The sequence below is a fragment of the Salvia miltiorrhiza genome, chromosome 2 (assembly GCF_028751815.1).
Source record: "Salvia miltiorrhiza cultivar Shanhuang (shh) chromosome 2, IMPLAD_Smil_shh, whole genome shotgun sequence".
In the NCBI taxonomy this organism is placed as follows: Eukaryota; Viridiplantae; Streptophyta; class Magnoliopsida; order Lamiales; family Lamiaceae; genus Salvia; species Salvia miltiorrhiza.
The window spans coordinates 22971244-22995522 of record NC_080388.1 but is presented as its reverse complement, the minus strand read 5'-3'; the positions used below and the strand labels follow the sequence as shown (position 1 = coordinate 22995522).

The window sequence follows — 24279 nt, the reverse complement described above, 5'->3', positions numbered from 1 at the left end:
GTCCTGATAGAGAGTCAGGGCTCGGCTGAAGGATGAATCCTGCAGATTATAAGCGATTTGTGGGTAAAATTCGGTTATAATCTTCTTGGCATAGAGATTGCCCGAAAAAGCTGCAAGAACTGATTCTCTGGAATCTCTGATCCTTTTGTCGCAAAGTGCGACGTCAATTGGTTGGTCTGTCCCTGGGAAGAGGGAGGATTTGATTACCAACTGAATTGCTCCAATATGAATCCATTTCATCGTACTTGCGACTTCTGGCTTCATTCTCTTAAGATCCTGCCTTATATCTTCGGCTGGAACCAGCTGGATTTCCACCTGATTACTTGTAATCTCAATTGGAAGCGCCATTTCTTGGCTTGTAACACCAAAATAGACATGATGCTTCCTTTTGGATGGAATCAAGCTATGTAAAACTCGATTCAATCTCCCATTGGAAAACCCTTGGTATGTCTGTACCTCTTCGGTTTCCTTCGTGAGTTTTTTCACGAGTTTTTTCACCACCTCCTCTTGTGGAATCAGAAAATGACTAGAAAAACCACTCTGATCCTCTTTCTGGGTGTGGTGGACCTCGTGTTCTTCTTTAGTCTGACTCGTCTCCGGTTGATCCATCAGTCATCTCCAAATCTTCAGAACTAAAGACTTCTTCCTGCTCGTATATACTCTCATCAGAGGATATGTCTTCGAACTGATACACGGGTATCAATTCCTGGTGGTAGATGGCGTCTTCGATATCCGGTGTGGATTCGAATCTTCTTATCATCCTTTTCTCATTGTCTGGGCAATTGGTGGAAATATGCCCCTTTGCACCGCACGTCCAGCAGTTGCAATCCTTAAAACTTTCATTTGTTTTGGCTTGAGTACGCCTGAAAGTTTTTCTCGCCGGGATTCTCTTTTGTTTTGAGAATTGGTTTCTTGATGGTCCGCTCCGTTGGCCTGATTTGTAGGAGCGCGCCTTCTGTCTGGTCCACATAGTTCTTGGCTTCCAAGAACTTCTTCTGGACTTTCTTTCATAGGGTTGGTACCTATGTTTCTTTCGGCTCCTCTTTTGATACAGCAACTCAGCACCAATCTCTGTTGGAAGATCAATGTTGTCGCAAATCAATAATGGAGATTTCTTATTGAGTTTCCTCAATCTCTTGAGATTCCTCTGGTCCGCCGCCTTCTGGCACCACTCGGACAGCTTCTTGTGAACATATGACATCCTTCTTGATGCACTATCAAGTGAATATTCTCCAGGTGAAACGTACTCGTTGATGAGCATCTCCCTCCACGGAGTTGGAAACTTTGTGAAAAAGAGGTCCTTGGCAGTCCGATCATCAACTATCCCCATATGGACATATAGGGTGTATAGGCGCAGAAATTCATCAAGAGCTTTTGGCTCTAGCACGACCAATCTTAGATTGTAAAGTGCCTGATGATATTTCTTTTGTTTTTCCTCTGCAGATCCTTCGAAAAAACCCATTCCAAGAAAATGGATTTTAATTTGTTTGGTAGCCAACCCAAGAATTTCAGCAGCTGATGTATGGCTGAACAATTCATTCTTTCCTTCGGCGTCGGCCCTATCCCAGAATTGTTTTGCCATGCCCGCAAAACTTGCCTCGAAGATTTTGACAAATTCTTCTTTGTCATATTCTATCGTGGCAATCACAATCTTCATTGCTGAAGCCCATTCATCGATGAGTCCTTCCCAATCTTTGAAACTGGCTTCATCGAGGTTAAGAATCAATCCGTATGGATGGATTGGTTCCAGTGTGGCCTTTCCTACAGGAGCATCCCGCATCTGTGGCCGACGTCGTCTGGTTCGTTGGTAATGGCTTGCATCATCTGAAGCCCCACCCCTTTTTGACGAATCTCCTTCTTGGTGCTCAGTTTTAGGCACCTCGTCTCCTTGGTTCATCTTTAGATCAACCATGTTGAGGTTAGCAAAAGATTCTGCTAACTCCTGTAGATCTTCTAATCCGATTCGATCAAGGCTATTCATTTGCCTTTCATGATTCGAATTATGTCCTCTGGTGTCAGCTCCTTGGGTGCTGTATCGAGTGGTAGTGGATACGTCGGGTCTTTGGACCATTTTTTCCGAATTTTTCCGGAACATGGTTTTCGCCGTTCGATGTCCTCCACTCTTTTCTGGATATCACGCAAGAGGGTTAGTATTTCCTCTTGTTTGAGTGATATTTTGCTCATCTCCATGGGTAGCTCATACAGCTTGTTGCCGTAATATTCCACCGTTTTTTGAATCTCCCGCAAGTTGACATTGTCGGAAGAGTCCGGCTCGATCTTGTGGTAGCTTGGATAAGCTACTCCTGCCTTGTTTTTTGGTTCCATCAATCGTGCGACTGATGGGCTTCGTCTCTGGTTCGTTCAATCGCCGTCCTGGTTGCGGCGAGTCCCATGAGGTTCTCATGGTAGAATTGGATACTCGTGATAATATCACGAATAATCTCGATATCTTCTCCTCGTCGTAAGTTGGTAACGAGGGCTCGATTGTTCCAGTTGAGACCGTCTAGTAGACGAGTGGTTTTGCTCTCCAAATGTTGGAGAGAATTCCTGTATGGTACACATCTCGGACACTCGTCCGGATCCATAAATTTTTAATGGAGTCTCCTCCCACATAGGTTAATTATAAAATAAATTAAAGATAATATAATTTCTCCATAAAAACCCGCTCTGATACCATTTTGAGAAGCGCAGATTAATGTATAAGATGAAGTATTAAGAAAGACTAAGTATAAGGGTAGGAATGGTATTTCACTATGAAGTGGGTATTTTTCATAGATATTTTATATAGGTGGGTAGATTTGATAGATGTATTATAAAAGTGGGTATTAAAAACCATTTGCCCTTTATATATTGACTCTTGATTTTAATGTAGATTTAATTACATTCAATTTTTCTACCCCCATCACTTAAAATTGGATAATTATTTATATATTATTATAAAGATATGTAATTGAGTATAATTTATAAGTTTTTATTTATTTTTATTTTTTATTTTTTAAGAAAGCACTTGAAGGGTGAGGGATTAGACCGACCTCAAACTTGTAAATAAGCATCAACCAATAACCCATACATGGCAACAAATAATACTCCCTCCGTCCGCCAAGATTATGTTACAATTACTATATCGACCGTCCGCCAAGATTATGTCACTTTCCTTTTATGGCAATGGTCCCACCATCCTCTTTAATATTTTATCCTTACTAACACTCTTTGGGCCTGTTTGATATGGGTTTAAAAGCAGGATAAGTTAAATTAGTATGGATTTATGTAGTGTTTGATATTATGTGTTACTAATATGGTCAACTCCAGGTTTATCCCAAGACCCTAGCTTATTTTGTGGGATTAACCCACACTAATTATCCCACCTCCCCCATGGGATTAACCCACACTAATTATTTCACCCCCTCCATAGGCTACTAATTTAGGTATTTGATTTGTTAATCCAACCTATTTCAATGGATACCAAACACTTTTTGGGATTAATTACCAATGATATCAAACACCCATCTGAGATTAGAAATCATGACTAATCCACATTAAATTATCAGGATAATTTATATCCTGATTAATCCAATACTGAAAATCAAACGGGCCCTTTATTTACAAAAAAATCACTCAAAATTCAATCTCAACCACTCATCTCATAAAGTGGTGGGACCATTTCTCCACTACATCAAAATCATCACCAATTTTATTAAATCCCGTGCCCAAGCAAATTGCCATAATCTTGGCGGACGGAGGGAGTAATTTAAAAGTTACAACTAGAATATTTTAATTTTCACCCTAAGAATAAAAATACTTGCTTCGTCCATGATAAAACTTCATATGATGGGGTACACATATTTTAAGATGAGTTTGTTAAGTTTATTAAGAGTGATGGAAAATGTGTTATAATTAATATTGAGAGTTGTGAAAAAAAAATTAATAAGATATTATAAATGGTGAGATATAATTAAAAATAAAATAAAAAGTTTTTTGATGGTTTTTTTTTTTTTTTTTTTTTAAATAAGAAATTTTATCATGTATACAGAGTTAATGGAAATGACTTTTTCTATTGTCTCAAAAAAAAAAAAAAAATGAAATGACTTTTTCTTCGGTAAATATTGGGACGGAAAATGACTTCTGAAATCGTGGACTCGTGTCTATAAAATCCTATAAGACTCTTTACGGCCTTCAATCTTCACCGATTCGCTTTCCCTTCTCTTCATAATTATCTGCTCGGCCTCTTTCCTTCTCTCTCTTCTCAATCGAATCAGGTATTCTCCACCCCAATTTGTCGCTCCACCTCTAGTATTATTTTCGGATCTGTTGTTGCTAATTATCGATTGATTCTATAGATGCGGCGTTTTTGTTTGTTTACTTTTTTTCGCCCTACTTATCGTATGAATTTTTTGGTTTGCGAACGACAGTATTTTCCTGTTGATTGTTTTATCAAACTGGGTTATACCGTGCTACTATATCAATTTATTCCGATAGGATTTAGGGTTTCCTTTGTCGGTAAATTTTAAGAATTTAATCGGATTTATGGTTTTCTTATAATTAGGGTTTAGTGGATCTTTCATGCAATTTATCATCTTTTAACCGTTGCATTCTTGCTCTGTTCGTGAGAACCCATGATTTTTCAAGAATTTCATTATGAACTTTATCTGTTAAGCTTTTAAAAAAATTCATCAGATTTATGTTTTTTCCTGGAATAAGGGTTTATGGTAACGATTGATAGTCTGAAGATCGATCTTTCTTGCAATCTATCGTCTTTTATCTGTTGAGTTTCTGCTCTGTTCGTCAGAGCCCATGAAAATTAGTTTGTTCGAGTAAAATCTGAAGGCTAATGCTTTGGTGATCTGCTTGGGTATTCTTGTAATTCCTTCCAGTCTTGTTGGGTTCATGTGTTAACGACTTGGATGTAATATCAGTAGATGCGGTTAACCGCTATTCTTATTGGCGGAATTTAGAGTACATAAGATTACTCTGCCTTGGCTTGTTGCCAACATGTTGATGTTGAAAGAATAGTTTTTGGGTCTCTTGTTGCTCGTTTTTCTAAAAATTCTAAAGCAAATCACACTAGAGAGAGAGTTAGAGCGTTTGTTCTGATATACATCTAAAGAAGAAATAGACATACTATCCACTGAATTGTGCTATTTAGCCTTTTTTTATTTATTTATTTATTAACATTGTGTTTTGTGGAAAACCCAAACAAATAAAATGTGTGCTTATATAGTTAAATCATTAATTTGTGTTTTATCCTTTCAGGTCTGACCATTCCAATCTAGCTACTCAAAATCTTGTTCTCTGTGTTACATTTGCTGCATCAACCAAGTTTCATGTCTGATCTTGATATCCAGATTCCCACTACTTTTGGTATGCTTATCTTTATTATTCTTAATTCTTTGAGAAAGTCTTGTTTTTCATATATGGAGAGGTTGAATACAATGCTAGAACATTTGATAATGTTTACAACTGAATAGATGAGACTGAAAAGTTGGCATACCTTGGATTCCTTGGCCGAGCCAAAGAGCTTGGAAGCCCTTCCCATTGTGTTTCATTGACTGACTTTTGTTTTTTTGTGAACACAGATCCTTTTACGGATGCAAATGCTGATAACTCTAGTGCTGGGTCAAAGGACTACGTACACATTCGGATACAGCAGAGGAATGGTCGGAAAAGCCTGACAACCGTGCAGGGATTGAAGAAAGAGTTTAGCTACAACAAAATATTGAAGGATCTTAAGAAGGAGTTTTGCTGCAATGGAACTGTTGTCCAGGATCCAGAACTAGGCCAGGTCTGTTTCAACATTTCCGCTTTACCTTTTATATTTCATTACTTGTCGAAATTAACCCCTTTTTTTGTATAGGTTATTCAACTCCAAGGCGATCAACGGAAGAACGTGTCTACTTTTCTTGTTCAGGTTATTACCTTATTTGTCACTTTTTATTAGATGTGTGAATATATTGTGTCGAAGTTAAATGTATCAAAATAAAAGCTAAATGATGTTATGTTGTGTTCGGAGCTCAAGAGCGCCACAAGTGAGCTAGTCTAAAGAATCACTGTGCCCCTTGATAAAATCAAAACTAATTCAATATGATTATGTGTGAGCCTTTAACAGGATGTTGTGTTTTATACTTTCAAACTTTTGTATGCTTGAAATATCTATTTATGCAGCAATTGTTCTCGATTGCAGGCTGGAATTGTGAAGAAGGACTATATCAAGATTCATGGTTTCTAAACTGCAGCATCCTATTCATATCAACTCTTTTATTTGTATAACCTATGATATGTGAAGGTTTATAACTGAACTTTGTTGTATGCTCAAGGTCTTCTGATACCTATAGTGCTCCTGTATCTCTTTTGTTTCGTTACAAGTGTCATGTCTGATGTTGAATCTACTTTTCCAATTGCTAATGGATTCAAATAAGAGAGGCATTCGCTTTTCAAATGTTGTTCCTTGTGTCTTTACCCTGTCAAAGTTACAGAGGTTTGTTTATGTTTTATGTGTCAAACCATTTCTCTCTCAGGTTAAATGTGTTTGTAGATTGCTTGTTTCCATACAACAGCTGAAGAAATCAGTAGTTGGAAAGGCAAAATATGGTACCAATTTTTGCATTAACCGTTCATTCTGCATACTTCCAAATAAGACTTATTGCAAATATATCCCTCATTTCACACACTTTAGTATGTCTGATGATTGTCTCTGTTGGAGATCCACAATTACGTTTCAAGATTAAGGTAGTTTTAAGGTCAACACAAACTCTAGAATCTTCGCACTTTTAACTTTTTCCCTCACCTTGGCAAAATCTGACATCGTGGAAAATCGGGTTGCGGGTATCGGGTATACCCTCACCCGTCCCGATACCCGCGCGGGTATCGGGTACCCGATACACGCAAAATTCGGGTGGATGGTCGGGTGCGGGTATCGCATCCTCAAAAATTGCGGGTAGAGGGTACCCTCGGGTATACCCGCGGATACCCGCATTACCCGCAAATAACATTATAAAATTAAAATTAAATAATTTTATTAGATTTTACTTTTAGGAATTAACCCCCAAATCCCCAAAACTCCTCCTAGCCCTAATTTTTCGTCTCTTTCTTATGGATAATTTTATTTATTATTTATTCGTCACAGGTTTTATGGATAATCGATGAAATAGAAAGGATATTTTCAATTTTTTTTGTGAAATGCGGGACAAAATACCCTCGCGCGGGACGAAATACCCTTTCGTGGGACGAAATACCCTCCAACGGGACCAAAAACCCGCAAAATTACAATTAAAAAAAAAATCGCGGGACTATGAGGGTACCCTCATACCCGCAGCGGGTATCCGCTGCGGGTATTCGGGTACCCGCATCAGGGAAGAGGGTCGGGTGAGGGTGCCGTTTTCGGCAGTTTTCGTCCCGCGGGTACCCGCATTTTGCGGGTAGGGTACCCGCGGGTACCCGATTTTCCACCCCTTGAGTCTGCGTCAAACCAGATAGAATGTCCCAATGTTTTCCTCGTTAAATGTCTTCACACCAAGACCTACCACGAACATCAAACAGGAGATGATCACAATGACTTTATTTCTATGACAAAAAAAGAAAAAGAAGACACCAAGTCAACAACCTATTTGATATAATGTAAGTTTGTAATTGATTTCTGTCTGGTCCATAGGACCATTATCGTAAGCTGCTGCTTGTTGTAAATTGGGAGGAGAATGGCCTATTATGACTACATAAAAGCATCAGCAACTAACATATGAAGAAAGTGGGTTGACCCGACCCGTGGACCCCACCTCTTTGGTCCAGTTTGGCAGAGCAATCTATTCATCATACTGTCAAAATACTTTATTCAAATTGCTGGAAAAACTCACATAAGGAATGAGTTCAGCTCTTACCCACCCTAGAGGGGGTTATTTTAAAGAGGTTATAAGCTCTTGGAGCTTCTAAGATGTTTCAAGAGCTTATAAGTTATACTTTCTTAAGATCTTATAAGTTGTTAAAGTGTTTGGATAATTGAGTTTATAAGCTAGAAAGAGAATTTTAGTTAGAAAGAGAAAATCAAAAAAATATGAAATTAGAATGATATATAATTAAAATAAAAAATCATAATTGAATTATTTTTGTAAAATAAGTGTGGCTTATATGAAAATAAGAAAATAAGTTGGGGTAAGAGAATTTATTTCTTGAGGAGCTTATAAGCTCTTACAGCTTAATTTTACAGCTTATAAGCTCTTTAAGAACTTTTTTTGCCAAACACTTTTAAAAAACTTATAAGCCCCTAAATAGCTTATAAGCTGAGCCAAACACCCTCTTAGTTGAGTGTTCAAGTTATCTTCCCTTAGCAGGGCCATGTTTGTTCTTCTCTAGGGTTGGGCTTGGCCCATTACTATATATGAGTCGGCCTTGGTCCAATTAGGTCTCTTCTAACCTTGCCCCTATCATGAAAATATACAAGTCATTAGGAGTTTGCATGATCTCTACAAGGAAAGTGCGTTGAGTATAATTCCATCAAACTCGGTAGATGCAGCTGTAGATACCATTTTGCAAAGTGCAAGCTAGGATTGAAGATTCTTGATCGTAATCAAGCAAAGCACAAACCACCTAAATAAGCTCCTAAAAGTGGCGTCTTATGCTTTGCACTACACCCCAAGAAATCCAAAGAGGAATAACAAAAAGAAGCCAAAACTTCACTCCCACACCTCCCCAAAAGTTGGTCCAATCCCATCTACATAAACCTCCTTCCCAATCATTCAACATTACCCTCAACCAAATCTCCTAGCTAGCTCCTCCTTCTCTACAATGGCATCCACGAATCAACGTGTCCTCAGCCTTCTGAGCGTGCTGCTTCTGATACTGCAGAGATGCCATGCCTTTGAATTCAAAGTGGGAGGATCGCAAGGTTGGGCAGTTCCCACCGACGCCGCCCTCTTCAACCACTGGGCTGAAAAAGCCCGATTCCAGATTGGCGATTCCTTGCGTAAGTCTTACATATTTTGTACCATATTTCTCCTTAGCAATATGTGTGAGTAACGATTCGAGTGCATGCAGTTTTCGTATATTCCTCGGATCACGACTCGGTTCTGCACGTGAGCAAGGAGGACTACGCGAGCTGCAGCGCCGACAAACCGCTCGATAAGTTCACCGACGGCCACACGGTGTACAAGCTCGACCAATCTGGGCCGCATTACTTCATAAGTGGAGTGGCTGAAAACTGCCATAAGAATGAGAAGTTGATAGTCGTTGTGATGGCTGATCGGAGCAATAAAACTGCTGCTGCTCCCTCGCCGTCAGAGGGGATGTCGCCCCCGTCCCCGGCTCCTGCCGGGGAGGAGTCGCCCCCTCCGCCACCTGCGGAGGAGACCAACCCGACCCCGGCTCCCTCCGAGGAGTCTTCTCCTGCCAAGAACGCCGCTTCGTCCGTCGCCTCTGCTGTGGTGGGGACTGTTGCGGTTTTGTTTGGTTCCTCATTTGCTTTGGCTCTTTGATCATTGAGGTTTGGAGTTCAATGTGCATTTCTGTCACTCTTCTTTTTTTTGTTTATAAAAAGGAAAAAAGAAAAAAAAATGGTGTATTGCAGGTTGGAAGTTTTTGGCTTGTTTTGGTTTGTGGTAGATTGATTATTTGTTTGATGCAAGTGGGGAATAAGGCGCCTCTTTGTGAAGGATTGTCATGTTTGTGTATTTGTTTTGGTTTGTACAAGTGGAATAAATTGTTGTACATTTTGTACAATTCTTGACTTGATGTTGTTCATGACATGGTTCATCAAAGTGTGCATGAGTAAATCTCGACTCTGCACAATTGCTCGATATCTATATATACTTGGAATACGACTTGTTTCATTTAGAAAGTGTTGGTGAATTTCGAACTTGAAATTTCTTGTCAGACGATATATTAAATGTAACACTTTTTTTTCATACTAACCAACTATGGTATTGGCGCAACTAATTGTATTCATATAAATTTCATTCAAGTTTACTGAAAACTAATTAACTAAGTGTTCATTTACCATCAAATTTCACGTGGTATATGTACAATATACCCAAATCAGATCATCTGTATTTTAGGGCAAAGAATTGACTTAGGGCAATTTTTCTTAAGCCTATCTAAATAAGATATTAATATTGATTTTTGTTCAATGTGGCCGATTTATGTTTATATTTTAATAAGATGATTGATGAGTTAGGCTTGTTCGAGAAATATATTTCCCCAGAAAAGACTATGCGTTACAATAAAATTGTCTGAAGTTAAACACTACATAAAATGCTAAATTTAGCTACAAAATTAGCTATGAATTTGAATTCGTAGTTGTAGAAACAAATTTCTGTATTTAATTAAAGAAAATACAAAATATTTTACAAATTTAAAATTAATGAATTGACATGAATTTAATGCGGATTATGATTTTTATGTTAATATCTTATTTTTTTATTCTATTTGTTTCTCGAACAATCTCAAATGTTCTTAGAAGTAACTAGAGTTAAGTGTTAACGTCGATCCAAAGGACCCAAGCCTTATTTTTGGATTGGACGTTGAATTTGATTTGAGTTAATTTCATTTAGTGAAGAACATCCTTAGAACTTTAAGAACGCCTTGAAGAACTCCGAGCTTTGAACGACAAAGCAAGTTTTATCTTATTTCTGGGATTGAACGCTATCTTTGATGCGATTTGATGATGATTTCGACGAAGAACATCTTGAAAGATTGAAGAACACCTTGAATTTTGGAGAGAATTTTGCAGAGAATTCCTCCAACTCCTTACACTCTTCAATATTCTTACTATTTTACTTGTCATCTATGCTCACCCCAACAACCCGTTTCATAGATGTAGGAAAATGAGCTTTGGACTACCATATCATAGACTTTAGAGTTTTAGTGCTTAGGAATTTGAGTGGCTCCTCTCCTCCAATGTGTCATTGACACTTGTATTTCTCTCATTGGCTAATAAAATCAATATATTAAATATTACTTTCATCCGTTCATGAAAAGTATGGCATCTTTGTCATTTTTTGTGTCCACCAAAAGTATAGCACTTTCCTTTTTAGAACGACCCACATCTTTTCCTTATCTTTTATCTTTATAAATACTCATTATTTACAAAAAAAAAAATCACCCTTAATTTAATCTCAACCACTTATTTCATATAATGGTGGGGCCATTTTCCCACCACATAAAATACACCACTCATTTTATTAAAACACGTGCCCGCCAAAAATATCATACTTTGGGGGGGGGGGAGTAATTATATATCTATTTAATCTTGGAATAAATTCTATTAAGAAAATAGAAAATATAATTAAATATTTAATTCATAAATTTACACATGGCGCAATATGATTTTCCAACAAATTTAATTTTTTACAAATTGTCCCATTGAGACTTGTTCATTTATGATTTGTCTTGAAAATGGATAAGTCTCGAAATCTATTTAGATAGTTTAAACTTATATCGAGTTCTTGAATTTGAAATTTGAATTTGTTAACATTTTATACTTGTATTTAGGAGTTCTAAAATTTTGGAATTTGACTTGAATTTTTAAATAATTTATACTCGTATTTAGAAGTTCTTAAATTTTGAATTTGACTAGAAAATTTTTACTCATTTCTAGGAGTTCAAAGGAGAAATTGACAAACTCAAGGATGCTCCCATTGATGATGAAAATGTTGAAGAATTTGAAGACTTTTAAGTCACTTTTGATATCTCCTCAGAAAGCTTTGGAATACCAACTCGTTGCTCTTTTTCGTTTATCCTTTTCCTTTTGGTTATGATTTGTAATGGGTTTTTTTTGTATCTTTTCTCCAAATTCACCTATATTATTTTGAACACTTGAATTCCTTCATTTCATTCATCTTCAAATAAGATATTTGGCTTGCATAAACAACTTAAATCATAAATTTGATGATATAAATTGAAAATGACAAACACAATTCGTGATTGTTTAGTGTTCGTCCTTTTCAATCATGACTGACATTTTCAGCAACTGCAAATACAATTTCTGAGCAATGGCGGCGATGCGTTTGATTCCAACTCTGAACAAAGTTCTCGTGGAGAAAATCCTCATACTGTCGAAAACCACCACCAGAATTCTCCTCCCAGTAAAATCATCTAAGTTGAACTCTGGTAAAGTAGTTGTAGTTGGACCTGGGCTGCAGGGAATAATATCACAGTTGCTGTCAAAGAAGGCGACACAATTTTCTTGTTGGAATATGGTGGAAACCAAGTGAAATTGGGAGAAAAGGAGTATCATTTGTATAAAGATGAAGATATATTGGGCACTTTGCATGACTGATTGGAGATTTTGCTGATATGGATTGAATCGGACGAATCCAAGAACCCCACATATAATAATAAGAGTAGGTAGCGGTCTCCCTAGATCAAGAATTTGATCCACCTAGAGCGAAGAAACCTCTACCCGTTGGTTGTAGAATCAGCCAAGAACCTCGATATGGTTGAACGCCACAAGTGAAAAACTCTACAAAAAGAATTCAACTCACAAGGTTAATATAATTTTCATTTATATTCAAAGGTGTGTCAAATACATGTGATTATAAGTCTATTTATAGGCTCAAAAATGACCTTTGAGGCACTAATATTCATATAACTACTTATGACTCATTAACAAAATAATAACAACATTAAAATGTAACAACTAAATGACTCTTCATTTTTGCTCCACCTTTTGGACGAAATTCAACCATTTTATTTATCATTTGAGCTTAAAAAATATGATGTATGATGAGCCCAAACTTCAAGTATCAACAAACCCATCAATTTGAATATAGCAAAAAATAAGCTCATAGCATTAGAATTTCAGCATCAAATATTATTCAGTTTTAAATTTCTTGTCCACTGTAAGCAAACCCTTTACTTTCAATAAAAGTATATGAGAGCATTACATCATTAGAACATGCAACTTTATTGATTAACAATCTTACGTTTTATTCTATAGTCAACAACCTTTTTTCTTGATTAATCATACCCTATTATTGTATATTACTTTTAATTTTTATTTTTGAAACAATAAACTGCTTTTAATATTTACCTGTTACCTAACTCTTACCTTTTTAAATCCTAACAATACACTGCAATGTGTGAGGTCTGCTATAGTAATATCTTTCCTTTAATAACGGAAAGAGTAAATTATATATACATATTGAGCTTTTAAGAGTTAATTAATTATATATACATAGTGAACGTTTAAAAGATTCTTGTTTACACACCAATATAAAAAATTGTATTCCCTATGTCTTATAAAAATATGAACTTTTTGTCATTTTGGATCGTCACACAAAAACATAAATATTTGTATTTTTGCATACTACTCCACCATAATCCTTTTACTTTAGATCTCTACTTTTCATAAATTGATACCCCTTTTTTTCACTCACAATACACTTTTATTTAATATTTCTTAAAATTCATGCCATTTACAAATGTTCATATTTTTATGAGACGGAGGGATTATTAAAATTATTCAATTATTAATTTTTTTTTCTCATTTTATTATGGGTTGGAATTAAAAGTACCCACATGCATAATATGTCTATGAAAAATACCCACCCCCTTGTAAAAGTACCAAAAAGTGTACTTGATGGTGATGGCTTGCTTGGTTTTTTTGTAAAAGTTCTTACACTTTTCTTACACAAGTACAATTGTGTAAAAAAATGCGTAAGATAGGTAGTTAAAAATGCACAAAACCAGATAAATGTGCAATTATTGTAAAGCCACGTGACCTAAAATGCCCTAAGTTTGAAAATAATGAAGATAAGTTTGTGTATAATAAAACAGTAATACGAGGACGTAAAAAATTGTAATTTAAGTATATTTGGAAACAAAAAAAAATTCTGAACCAAATTCATACAATACCCGCCAGTAAACCATAGCTGCTCGCAATAGCCGCCGGTGTTTTATCCCGGCGGCTATTGGGAGCGGCTATGATTTACTGCGGGTATTGTATGCATTAGGTTCATAATTGTTTTTTGATTCCAAATATACTTAAATTACAATTTTTTACGTCCTCGTATTACTGTTTTATTATACACAAACTTATCCTCATTTTGTATTTCTTTTTTTAAAATATATTTTATGAAGTAGAAATACATAATAGGCTTGTATTTTGACAAATTTGGATTATAGTGGGGTAATAAGTCTCAAATTTTTGATTTTATTTTATTTAACATGAATTAATATAGCGTAACACATAAAATAATAAAAAATATTGGATAAAAAAATATAAAATCATATATTATGAAACAATAAAATATTAGAGAGCCTACCACATACATACCCGCCAGTATTTAGTATCCAAAAGAAGTAGCCGCGTGAAAGAAACCCGGAGCGGCTACATCTAGCGGCTACTTTTTACTGGCGGGTATTATTACCATGTCATTTATAACTGGTTTTTATATCACAATATACATAAATTTTATTTATTATACTTCATATTAATGGTTGTTGTATTTTTTTCAAATTTGAAGACCTAAGTCTAATTCAATTGTGATTGGACAATTCAACCGGCAACTCTAGGATGGGAATCTATAGGCTTTGCAGAAAATTTAATTCACGGGTATTGGAATAGAGCGGACACGGCTTTTGTGGGATTTCTTTGACCACATTGAAGATTTTTATAATGCATGAAAGTGACGTGAGTTGACATTTTCTCACATTTTGTACAAATTTTAACTACCTATCTTACACAACTCTTACACAATTTCCATCATCATCAACTTTTACACAAAAAACCAAGCAAGCCATCACCATCAAGTACACTTTTTGGTTTTTTTACAAGGGGGTGGGTATTTTTCATAGACATATTATGGAAGTGGGTAGATTCCCCTATTAACACTTATTATTTCGTCCATTTTACGACTAGCTTAGTGTTGAAGTGGTCGTCTGAAATTCTACATGTCAACATCCACCGATTACTAAAACAATGTTTATTTGCAAATATAGCAAAATGAGTGAGATAGCATCATTTTCAAAGGCCACTTTAGCACTAAATTTTTGGCCGCAAAATAGGCGAGATAGTAAAATGAGAAAAAATTAATAATTGAGTAATTTAATACATATCTTAAAGTTGGTGTGCAAAATAATTTAATTTTTTAAGTTTAGTGATTCATATGTAATTAACCCAATTTTTTTTAAAACTAATTATACATTATTTTGCTCTTAAATACTCATCTCTCTCCACCAACAGTATAATACAATTACCTTATTTGGTGTTCACAAAAAGTATATATCATTTTTCTTTATAGGATATGATCCCCCATTGTATGCTTATAATTCAATTTTACAAACATCTCTATTTATAAACAAAATTCGTCTCATTGCTCACACTTAATTCTTATACTTCAATCTCAATCATTCATTTTTATATTGTAAATTTTTTTATCTACTAAAATGAGTATCAACTATTTATTAATTAAAATCCGTGTCAACCCTAATGTTATATTCTTAGGGTGTGTTTGTTTTCTATCCTTAGAATGATGTACAAATTTATTACTTAAAGTTGATATAACATTTTCTATATCTTGTTTATTTTAAATCATAATATATGTATCAACTTCTTATAAAGTGGTATAAAATTACGGTAAATGTCACTTTATTAACTACTCCCTCCGTCCACGAAAGAACTTCCTATCTTTCCTTTTTGGGACGTCTACAAAAGAACTTCCTACCTATTTTTGGATTATACCCCACCACTTATAATCCTCTTACTTTTCACTTTTCACAACTCTCAATATTAATTATAACACCTTTTCACCACTCCCAATACACTCAACTACCTTTTATCCACTCTCAATACACTCAACAATATTTTTTCTTAAAATCCGTGCCACTCCCTCCTAGGAAGTTCTTTCATGGACGGAGGGAGTATCATTTTAGCGGATTCTCAAAAATGTCCCAACTTAACGATAAAATCAAAACGATACCCAACCTACCAAAACAATATTGTTTGTGTCCTATTAAATTTTTTCCTGAGACCGAAAAATTGACGTGGACTGCCGGAGAGCCTACATGAATCTACCTGGAATTATTTATCTACTTGTCACACACATTTCCATCCCTCATCTCTCTTCTCCCACTCCCTGTCACACACCCACACACACACACACACATGCATAGCGAGCAGCCACAGCAGTTACGGTCAATGCCGCTCCGCCGCCGACTCCTCTCACCGGCGGACTCGCAGCAAGTAGCTGCCACCGCCTGTTCAGGTAACCTTAGCGCTCTCTCACTCTCTCTCATTTTTCTTTTCCTTTTTATTTTTCTCATCCCCTTTTCAGAAAAATTTGAAAACTCTTTTTTTTTTTGTTCTTTTGGATTTGGCTTGAATTAGAGGATAAGGAATTGGAAAATGAAAGCCAAAAAATTTGAATAGGACAAACAATATTTTTCTTGTAGGTTGGGTATTGTTTTGGTATTATTGTTAGGTTGAGACATTTTTTAGAATTCGCTAAAACGATGAGACATAAAGTGACATTAACCTTATAAAATTATAACACCCTCCCTTAGGTATAAAATATACATTGTCCAAGCAAAAATATGTTGCCCGAAATTTTGTATCACATACCCGATTTTTTTATTACATCAAAAGGTAAATAAAGCTTACCACCCTTTCTTATACCTCAAAACAAACACACCTTTAAGCACTTTAAAGCAAACACACCCTTAAACACTTGTTTGATATGCATGTTAATTTGAAAATTTATTGATTAATAAAAGTAAAATAAATAACATAATGAATAATTATTATAGCATTAAAATTAATTTATTTCAAGAGCGGGATAAAATTATTTAAAAAAAAGAATATTAAAATAAAAAATATTAATTTTATCACAAAATCTTTTAATTAATAATTTGAAATAAATAAATAATTTTAAATTATTTAATTATTCAGATCTATTACGCCTACTAAATATACACTATAACGCAGGGAGAGTATTTATTTTTCGACAGAAAAGGGGATGTTCCATGCTACTAAAAGGAGAGGGCATCATGATTGTATGTCAAATTTCAATGCATCGGTCAATGGCAGCCTCAAATGCTAAATTGCTAATGGAATAATGGAATATTCTTTTCAAATAGGAAGCCAACTTTCACTGTGCAATATGTTTTCCAACAAGAAGTTGTACTAAATTGATTTTTAATTTTATAGTCAGTGCGCTGATTAAAGTTGAACGAATTAAAGTATAATAATGGCAAACTATAAAATTCATAATGGTAGCTATTTCATTTGATCCTCTTGCCAAATTATAAGTTTATAATTTTTTTTATTTTTTCTTGTATTAACGGTAATCCACAGTTGTTATTTTCAATACGCATTAAGTAAAATTTATATGTTTAAGAAATAAAGTACAAATTATACAGATGAGTAAATGATCACATTTTGATAATTAAACGTGACAGATTCAAACCTGTAAAATAATTGGAATATATAAAAGTAACAGATTCATCAAACCTGTAAAATGATTGGTAAAATTCGAACATGCTAAATTGGTAAAATTCGAACATGTGACTTTTAGCCTCTAAAAATCCACCCTGCCTTTATTTATTATTGTAACTCATTTGTTACACGTGATTAGGGTATACAATATACATGTAATATTTAAATGTTTTATTTAGTACAAAATACACAAAATTCTATAAATTAAAAACATGTTTGTCAAACCTATAATTGAAAAAAAAAAGTGATACTCCATTTGTTCCTCATAAATATATAAAAAGTTGTTTGGAGTGTTGTTTGTGGAGAAAGGATCCCATAATGAGAGTATTGTTAAGTATATTATGGATAAATAATATAAGTTATAGGGGTAAAATTATTAAAATTATGTGTGAGTAGTGTTTAAAAATAAAATGTGCATAAATTTAAGAGATGTACCGAAAAGGAAATGTATGCATAAATATGAGGGATGGAGAGAGTAATATATACATGTAGCCAAAAAAATAAAGAATGAAATTTCATTCATAAAGTAATCTTATATTAAAGAAAAATTGTTAGGTCCGGAGGGTCTCGAATAGGTGTATGGGGGGGGGGAGAATACACCTATGTGCTATTTTTCTCCTCTAAAACAGAGGGATCTCAAGATAGAGACCAAAACGAAACTTTACAAGCAAACCATGACACTTGTTAACTGAAATGAGTTTTGACCTAACAGGGTTGACGACTGATACTGAAAACTCTTCAGTAAGGAGTTATCAGTTAAGTTACTGGAACTTAACTGATGCACGTAAGGACTTCAGTCGAGTTTGCTAAAACAGAGATGATATCACTCTTCCTGACTATCAGATGATAGATCAGTCAGACTGATGTCATACGCATCGGAAATAACTTTGTTTCGTAATAGCCTCGGTTGAGCACGTTGTTAGTCTTATGTTTCTCTTTGCAGTTATTCAGTATTCAGTTTATCAAATGAAAGAACACAAGTAATAATGTAAAACTGAAAGTTGTAAATAACACAGAGATTTTTACGTGGTTCGGAAAACACTTCCTACATCCACGGTCGGTTGATCAGACCAACAATTCACTCCGCAAGTTCTTAACTGGTGCACTGCAAACCGAACCGTATGTTTGCTGGGTGCACACAATCGTACCACTGAAGATTCCACTCTTCAGTACCAACACTTCACTCGCGTTGGATTTCTCACTCCTAGCACAACCCGTGCTAAGATCTCACGGAGTCAGAATACTTTCCTGAACTCCTAACCACTCAAACACTCGATTCTATCTCTCGAAAAGAGGTTTGAAAACTTGCCAACTATACTTCAAAGAACAAGTTCTTTGGAGCAAGTTTGACCTAGGCTTCTGGGTAAACAGAGATTTTCCTAAGGTCTAAGAGAATGTGTGTAATCAGCAGTGACTGATTTTTGGCTTTGGAATTCTCTTCTTCGATTCAAGCTTTGGGGAGGTTAAGCTTTTGGCTGAGAAACTATTTTGGCAGAGTTTCAGCTTATGTCGTTGAATCGGTGAAGATTGAAGTGATCCTCGAACGCTATTTATAGGAGAGGTCTTGAATAGATCTGTTGGCGGAGAACGTCTTCAAGATTTCTTCCGTTGGAGAGTTTTTCGAATTTGGGCTGAGGCATCAATCTTCGAGGTTCCTTGTTTGGTGGGAACGGCTATGTTTAAGAGCAGGAGATGTGACGTCTCTGATAAAGTAGCCACCAAATAGGAATGACCTCTGCAGAGAGAGGAAGATCCTGAGGTCTCTGCATTTAATGCGACTGTACTTTGTGAGTACGTGGCTTCCTTCGAACGTTGGAAGTTCAGTCCGAGGAAAAATGTTTAACTGATACTTGACTTTAGTATCAGTCCGCTGAGTCCACGCGGCACGCATTAAGTAATCAGTTCCGAACTGATTCTTCAACTGATACTTCAGTTGGTATCTTCAGTCTTCAGTCTTCAGTCCTTCGTCCTTCAGTCTTCAGTCTTCAGTCTTCAGAACCACAAGCTAAACTAGAAACGAACTCTAACACTTGAGTTCAAACAGTTCTAGTCTATTACAATTAAGACCTATGGATTTTGGTATCATCAAAACAAGGATTATGATATTCCACAAGTTTCCCAACAATTTCCCCCTTTTTGATGATGCCAAAACCATACAACAGTTCTAGACAAACAAAAAGACTGAACTCAGAGCACAAGTTCTAAAACGGGGTGAATACTATTCCCCCTTAACAATAGAACCTATAAACTTGTATTTAGAGTCTAGAACGCAACAGTTCTAACACAGAACAAGGAGAAGACAGTAAAACATTAATTAGAGCATGGACAAAGAGTCATTGTCTTCAGGTTGAGATCAAAAGAAGTTCTTTTCATTAAAAGTAAGACTGATAAGTCATCAGTCGAGGTACAAAGAAAGACTTACATTGGAGTAAAAAGAAAAACAAAAACATCATGGGAAACCCATGGACTCCAGCAGTCTGCATTGTTGCGCCTTGAACTTCTTGATCTCCATCTTCTGTCTTCGTGTTCCTAAGCTTGTTCCACTCTCACTTGTTTTCCGTTGATTTGAGGTCTCCCTGGCTAATCTTCCTCATGATCATCGTGATGATAATTTTGCTTGATCGTCTTCAGTCTTTTGAGAATAAGTCTCTAAGAACTTTCCCCCTTTTTGGCAACATAAAAAAGGTAGAATTGACTGAAGGATGAAGCTAAGACCATTGCGAGGAAACAAAATCGCAGAATGGTCCAGAGAAAGATGCTGAGGGTAAGAGGCAGATGGAGAATGCGGAGGTTTAGAAAAAGAAAAAGGTGAAAGATGAGAGGAGACGAAGAAAGGGGCAGGGGTTGATTTGCATGGCTCTCGAGACTGGGAAGAAGAGAGCAGCTATCATGCAAACCAAAGGAGGTTGAGGAGAGGGTTTTTTTTGAAGAGAAAGAAGCATATGAGGGGAGGTGTGTGGGTAAGGAAAATCGAATCAGTGACTATCGTGAGGATAGACACTGTCGATGTTGCGCCGGTTGACAACGAGCTCCTGCTCATTGCTGTTGCACCACACGGAAGCTTCATAAAAAAGTGAGAAGCTCGCCTGAGAAATAGGTGAAGTCCATCTTCTTGAGACAGGAACTTCAAACCGTATGGTCCGGGGCATGAGGATGGAAGACGCTCGCTTCGCTGGATACAAGTGAGGGTAGAGCAAACTTTGACGTCGGAGAGACGTTGAGATCCAGTGGAAGGGTCCGGTGAAGACCAAGTATGTGAGCGTCATTCTCCCACTCCATGACTTTGCAGTAATTGAAATCTCCTTTGTCGGAACAAAATTTTCTCTGCAAACTTTGGAAAGATTGTAACTTTTTCTCACAGTGAAGGCCGTGGAGAGTTGTTAGTTGATGCAGAAAATATGTGAAGACATCATGGTATAAATAGACAAATTTTACCAAGTAAGAAGATGAAAAGCTTTTTGAAAACTGTGCCTACGTCCACCGTCACTGTAGGGGACGGAAGCTTCAAAAGTTGAGAGATATCATTGCATTATGTCATGTCAATGAGATTCTCAAGAAATTTGATCACAGAGGCAAGAGGTTGGAAAGATTTTTTGAAAAGATCAGGACAAGTTCAATCAAATACGAATTTTCTCTTTAAAAATACTTGTCCTTCTCGGATATTTCATTTTCCAACAATCAGTTAAAGATTTTGAAAGAAACTGATCAGTTAGAGAAAGATTTTGAACTTAAAACACAAAGCTCTTAACTGAAATAACTGATTTTAAATAGTAAGCTTAAAAATACTTATTGATCGACTGATCATTGTAGTCAGTCGATACCACTTGATCCTGGTTTACTTATCAGGATGACTTCTCTTCAGATGAGCGCTTGTCTTCATTGTTTTCTACGTCAGCGGTCGTAGAACACCAGTTGGTTGACCACCAGTCATCATGACTATTTGAGAAAATCTTCAAACATAACATCACTCTTCTGGGTTGATGAGGCCGATCCTTCCACACAGATCGTTGAACCTTTCTTCTGGAAGAGCCTTGGTCAGCAAGTCCGCTCTCTGAACAGCAGTTGGAATCCATTCAACGGAGATATTCTTCTTTTCGACGTGATCACGAATGAAGTGATGTCGAATAGCAATATGCTTGACTCTGGTGTGATGAACTAGATTCTGGGAGATTGCAATAGCACTGGAGCTGTCGCAATAGATTGGGACTTCCTTTTCGTCTATCCCATAGTCCTTCAACTGTTGGACTAACCATAGGAGTTGTGAACAGCAGCTTCCCGCAGAAACATATTCAGCTTCAGTTGTGGAGGTGGCGACTGAAGTCTACTTCTTTGAAAACCATGAGATGAGCTTGTTGCCTAGGAATTGACAGGTTCCGGAGGTTGATTTGCGATCAATTTTGCATCCTGCAAAATCTGAGTTTGAATATCCGGTGAGCTTGAAGTCGTCGTCTGCTGGGTACCACAATCCTAAATTGGGTGTGCCTTTGAAATATCGCAAAATTCGCTTTGCTGCATCCAAATGAGCTTCATTTGGATCTGACTGATATCTCGCACAAACCCCGACTGCATATGCGATATCTAGTCTGCTGGCAGTCAAATACAGCAATGATCCAATGATTTCTCTGTACTTGGTTGAAGTTACAGATTTTCCTTCTGATCCTGGATCCACTTTCTAGTTTGTATTCATTGGGATTTTGACTGATTTCATGTGCTGAATACCGAACTTGGCGATCAGTTCCTTGGCATACTTGGACTGATTGATCAGTATTCCTTCGCTGGTCTGCTTGACTTGCAATCCTAGAAAGAAATTCATTTCTCCCATCATGGACATCTGGAATTTGTTGGTCATGATGTCAGCAAACTTCTTGCACATGCATTTGGATTTGGATCCGAAAATTATGTCATCGACATAAATCTGAACAAGCAAGAGATCTTCTCCTTTTTTGAGAGTGAACAACGTTCTACCCACAGATCCTTTCTTGAAACCTTGTTCAACAAGATACTCAGAGAGAGTATCTTGAGGCTGGCTCAGGAAGACCCTAGTCCCAATGCCATAACGGAATCCCAATGCCATAACGGAATCCTCAGTCTCAGGAAGACCCTGAGGCTGGCTCTCTGCCTCACCCTCTCGGGTGTCACTCTCCGTCAGATAAAAGTAAGGTGGGTTCGCATACATCACGAATCGGCTCAACAGAATGGATAGGTACTCCAAAAATCGCACCTCAAAACCTCCCGGTGCCAACGGGCTATAGAAGTCTGGGGCGATGAAATGACACCAGGCCTGCCAGTGGGGTGGCATCCTATGTGGTAGTATCTGCATGGCCTGCTGGGCCGTGACCCCGTACTCTACGGCGTCAATCCACCTGTGGTGGAAGCGGGCTAAGAACTCTCCAATAGTCTCGTGGTGCTCCATGGTACAGTCATAGAAAGCCTGTACTATGTCGAATCCGTCTGCCATGCTATGAACAAAATAATAACTCGTGTTACTCAAATCCGTTTGCATCATCATAAACTCATTTGCATCATCATAATAATATCATTAGTCTGCAGACATTATATATTCTCGGTATGTGCCAACTATGAGAACTCATATAACATATATATATACTAGGTGAAGAGAAGGAGGCCTCCTTCAAATCACCGTGACCGGCCGACTAGAGACGGCTCACGATCACCTCTGCGCACAAAACCTTTACTGTCATATAAATCAGTTAAAGGCCGATATCTTGCATCATGATCATAATCATGTCTTTCATAGAGGCAACATACCATATCTCATTCTCATCAATAATAAATATGGCAAGTTGACAATTTTCATAATACTCATCAATAATGCTTCAACATGCTTCATTTTCTTAAGATTCATCAATAATGCTTCAACATGCTTCATTTTCATAAGAATTTGCATTTGAACTCATTATCATGGTAGCTAGCCATAATAGAGTTAGAATAAAGCCCACCTGTCTCAGGGGTCGATGACTTAACGCTCAGAGTCGTACTAACGCCGGCCGTCACTCGAACCTTTGGTGGCGCACGTGGTTTAGATTGCCATGTGACAAAATAAACTCTAGTTAGAAATTAATCTAACTAATATCTAATACTTATACTTGCATCAATGCTTAATCTCATCTTATAACTTCTCCACTATTTACCCAATTGGACCTCCCAATTTAATTGGATATCTTATCCAATTAAAAGACTCTCAATCCTAGGTAAATAGCATCATATAAATCACATAGTCATTCATGCTTCAAATTACTCAATTAATCCATATAATATATATATATGAATTATCTCAATACTCAAGTGACTTAAAAGTCACTCTATGAACTGAAATCTTTTCCTTGTAAATAAATACTCAAATATTCATGTAAGCTTTGGAAAATATATAAAATTTTCTAGTAGCATTTTCATGCCATAACATGGTGTATTTATCCACCAAAACTTTGAAATCCTCAAAACAATTTCAAAGTAGAAATTTTCGGACTCTTCCAGTTTACCATTCTGCTTTGCCTCAACTTTAAAGAAAAAACTGTTTTGACTCAGAAATCTCCTGGATTCGAGACTTACACCGTTGAAAACCTTTCTGAGTCTAGTTTTATTTAAAAAAAGTAGAGTGAAAAACTCCAAGTGGTTTAAGAGATATGGGTGTTTTCCCACAGTCTGCCAGATTCGGCATTTTTGCACGACTGGAAGCTAGGATTTTTGAAAAATAGTAAACGTTGGCCGAATGTGTTTAAATTTTACATGAATCTGTATAACACCTGTATATTTCTTCCATAAACATTTAGGAGGCTGAATATGTTTGGAAGTCACTGAAAAGTGTGACTCAAGAGACTGCCTTTCTAGATTTTCGGCGGAAA

General features: G+C 36.5%; 2 protein-coding genes and 1 pseudogene across 2 annotated transcripts; all 3 read left to right on the top strand.

Annotated features, from left to right (window-relative positions):
• The first annotated feature begins 4073 nt into the window (after positions 1–4073).
• On the top strand, positions 4074–6433 carry LOC131011624 (protein translation factor SUI1 homolog). The gene is made up of 5 exons (XM_057939398.1): positions 4074–4256; positions 5251–5358; positions 5574–5779; positions 5852–5905; positions 6179–6433. Exons 2-5 carry the CDS (start codon positions 5322–5324, stop codon positions 6221–6223), a joined length of 342 nt encoding a protein of 113 aa, XP_057795381.1. The 5' UTR covers positions 4074–4256; positions 5251–5321; the 3' UTR covers positions 6224–6433.
• Positions 6434–8620: 2187 nt separating this feature from the next.
• LOC131011623 (early nodulin-like protein 9) lies at positions 8621–9709 on the top strand. The gene is made up of 2 exons (XM_057939397.1): positions 8621–8950; positions 9022–9709. The coding sequence occupies exons 1-2, from the start codon at positions 8773–8775 to the stop codon at positions 9456–9458; spliced, it is 615 nt and encodes a 204-aa protein (XP_057795380.1). The 5' UTR covers positions 8621–8772; the 3' UTR covers positions 9459–9709.
• A 2210-nt stretch (positions 9710–11919) lies between these two features.
• Positions 11920–12259, top strand: LOC131011622 (10 kDa chaperonin, mitochondrial-like; annotated as a pseudogene).
• The last annotated feature ends 12020 nt before the right edge of the window (positions 12260–24279 follow it).

Coding starts and splice junctions, on each gene's coding strand:
- LOC131011624 (XM_057939398.1), top strand. CDS start 5,322: ATGTCTGATCTTGATATCCAGATTCCCACTACTTTTG. Junction 5,359..5,573: donor CCAGATTCCCACTACTTTTG/GTATGCTTATCT, acceptor TTGTGAACACAG/ATCCTTTTACGGATGCAAAT. Junction 5,906..6,178: donor TGTCTACTTTTCTTGTTCAG/GTTATTACCTTA, acceptor TCTCGATTGCAG/GCTGGAATTGTGAAGAAGGA.
- LOC131011623 (XM_057939397.1), top strand. CDS start 8,773: ATGGCATCCACGAATCAACGTGTCCTCAGCCTTCTGAGCGTGCTGCTT. Junction 8,951..9,021: donor CCAGATTGGCGATTCCTTGC/GTAAGTCTTACA, acceptor GAGTGCATGCAG/TTTTCGTATATTCCTCGGAT.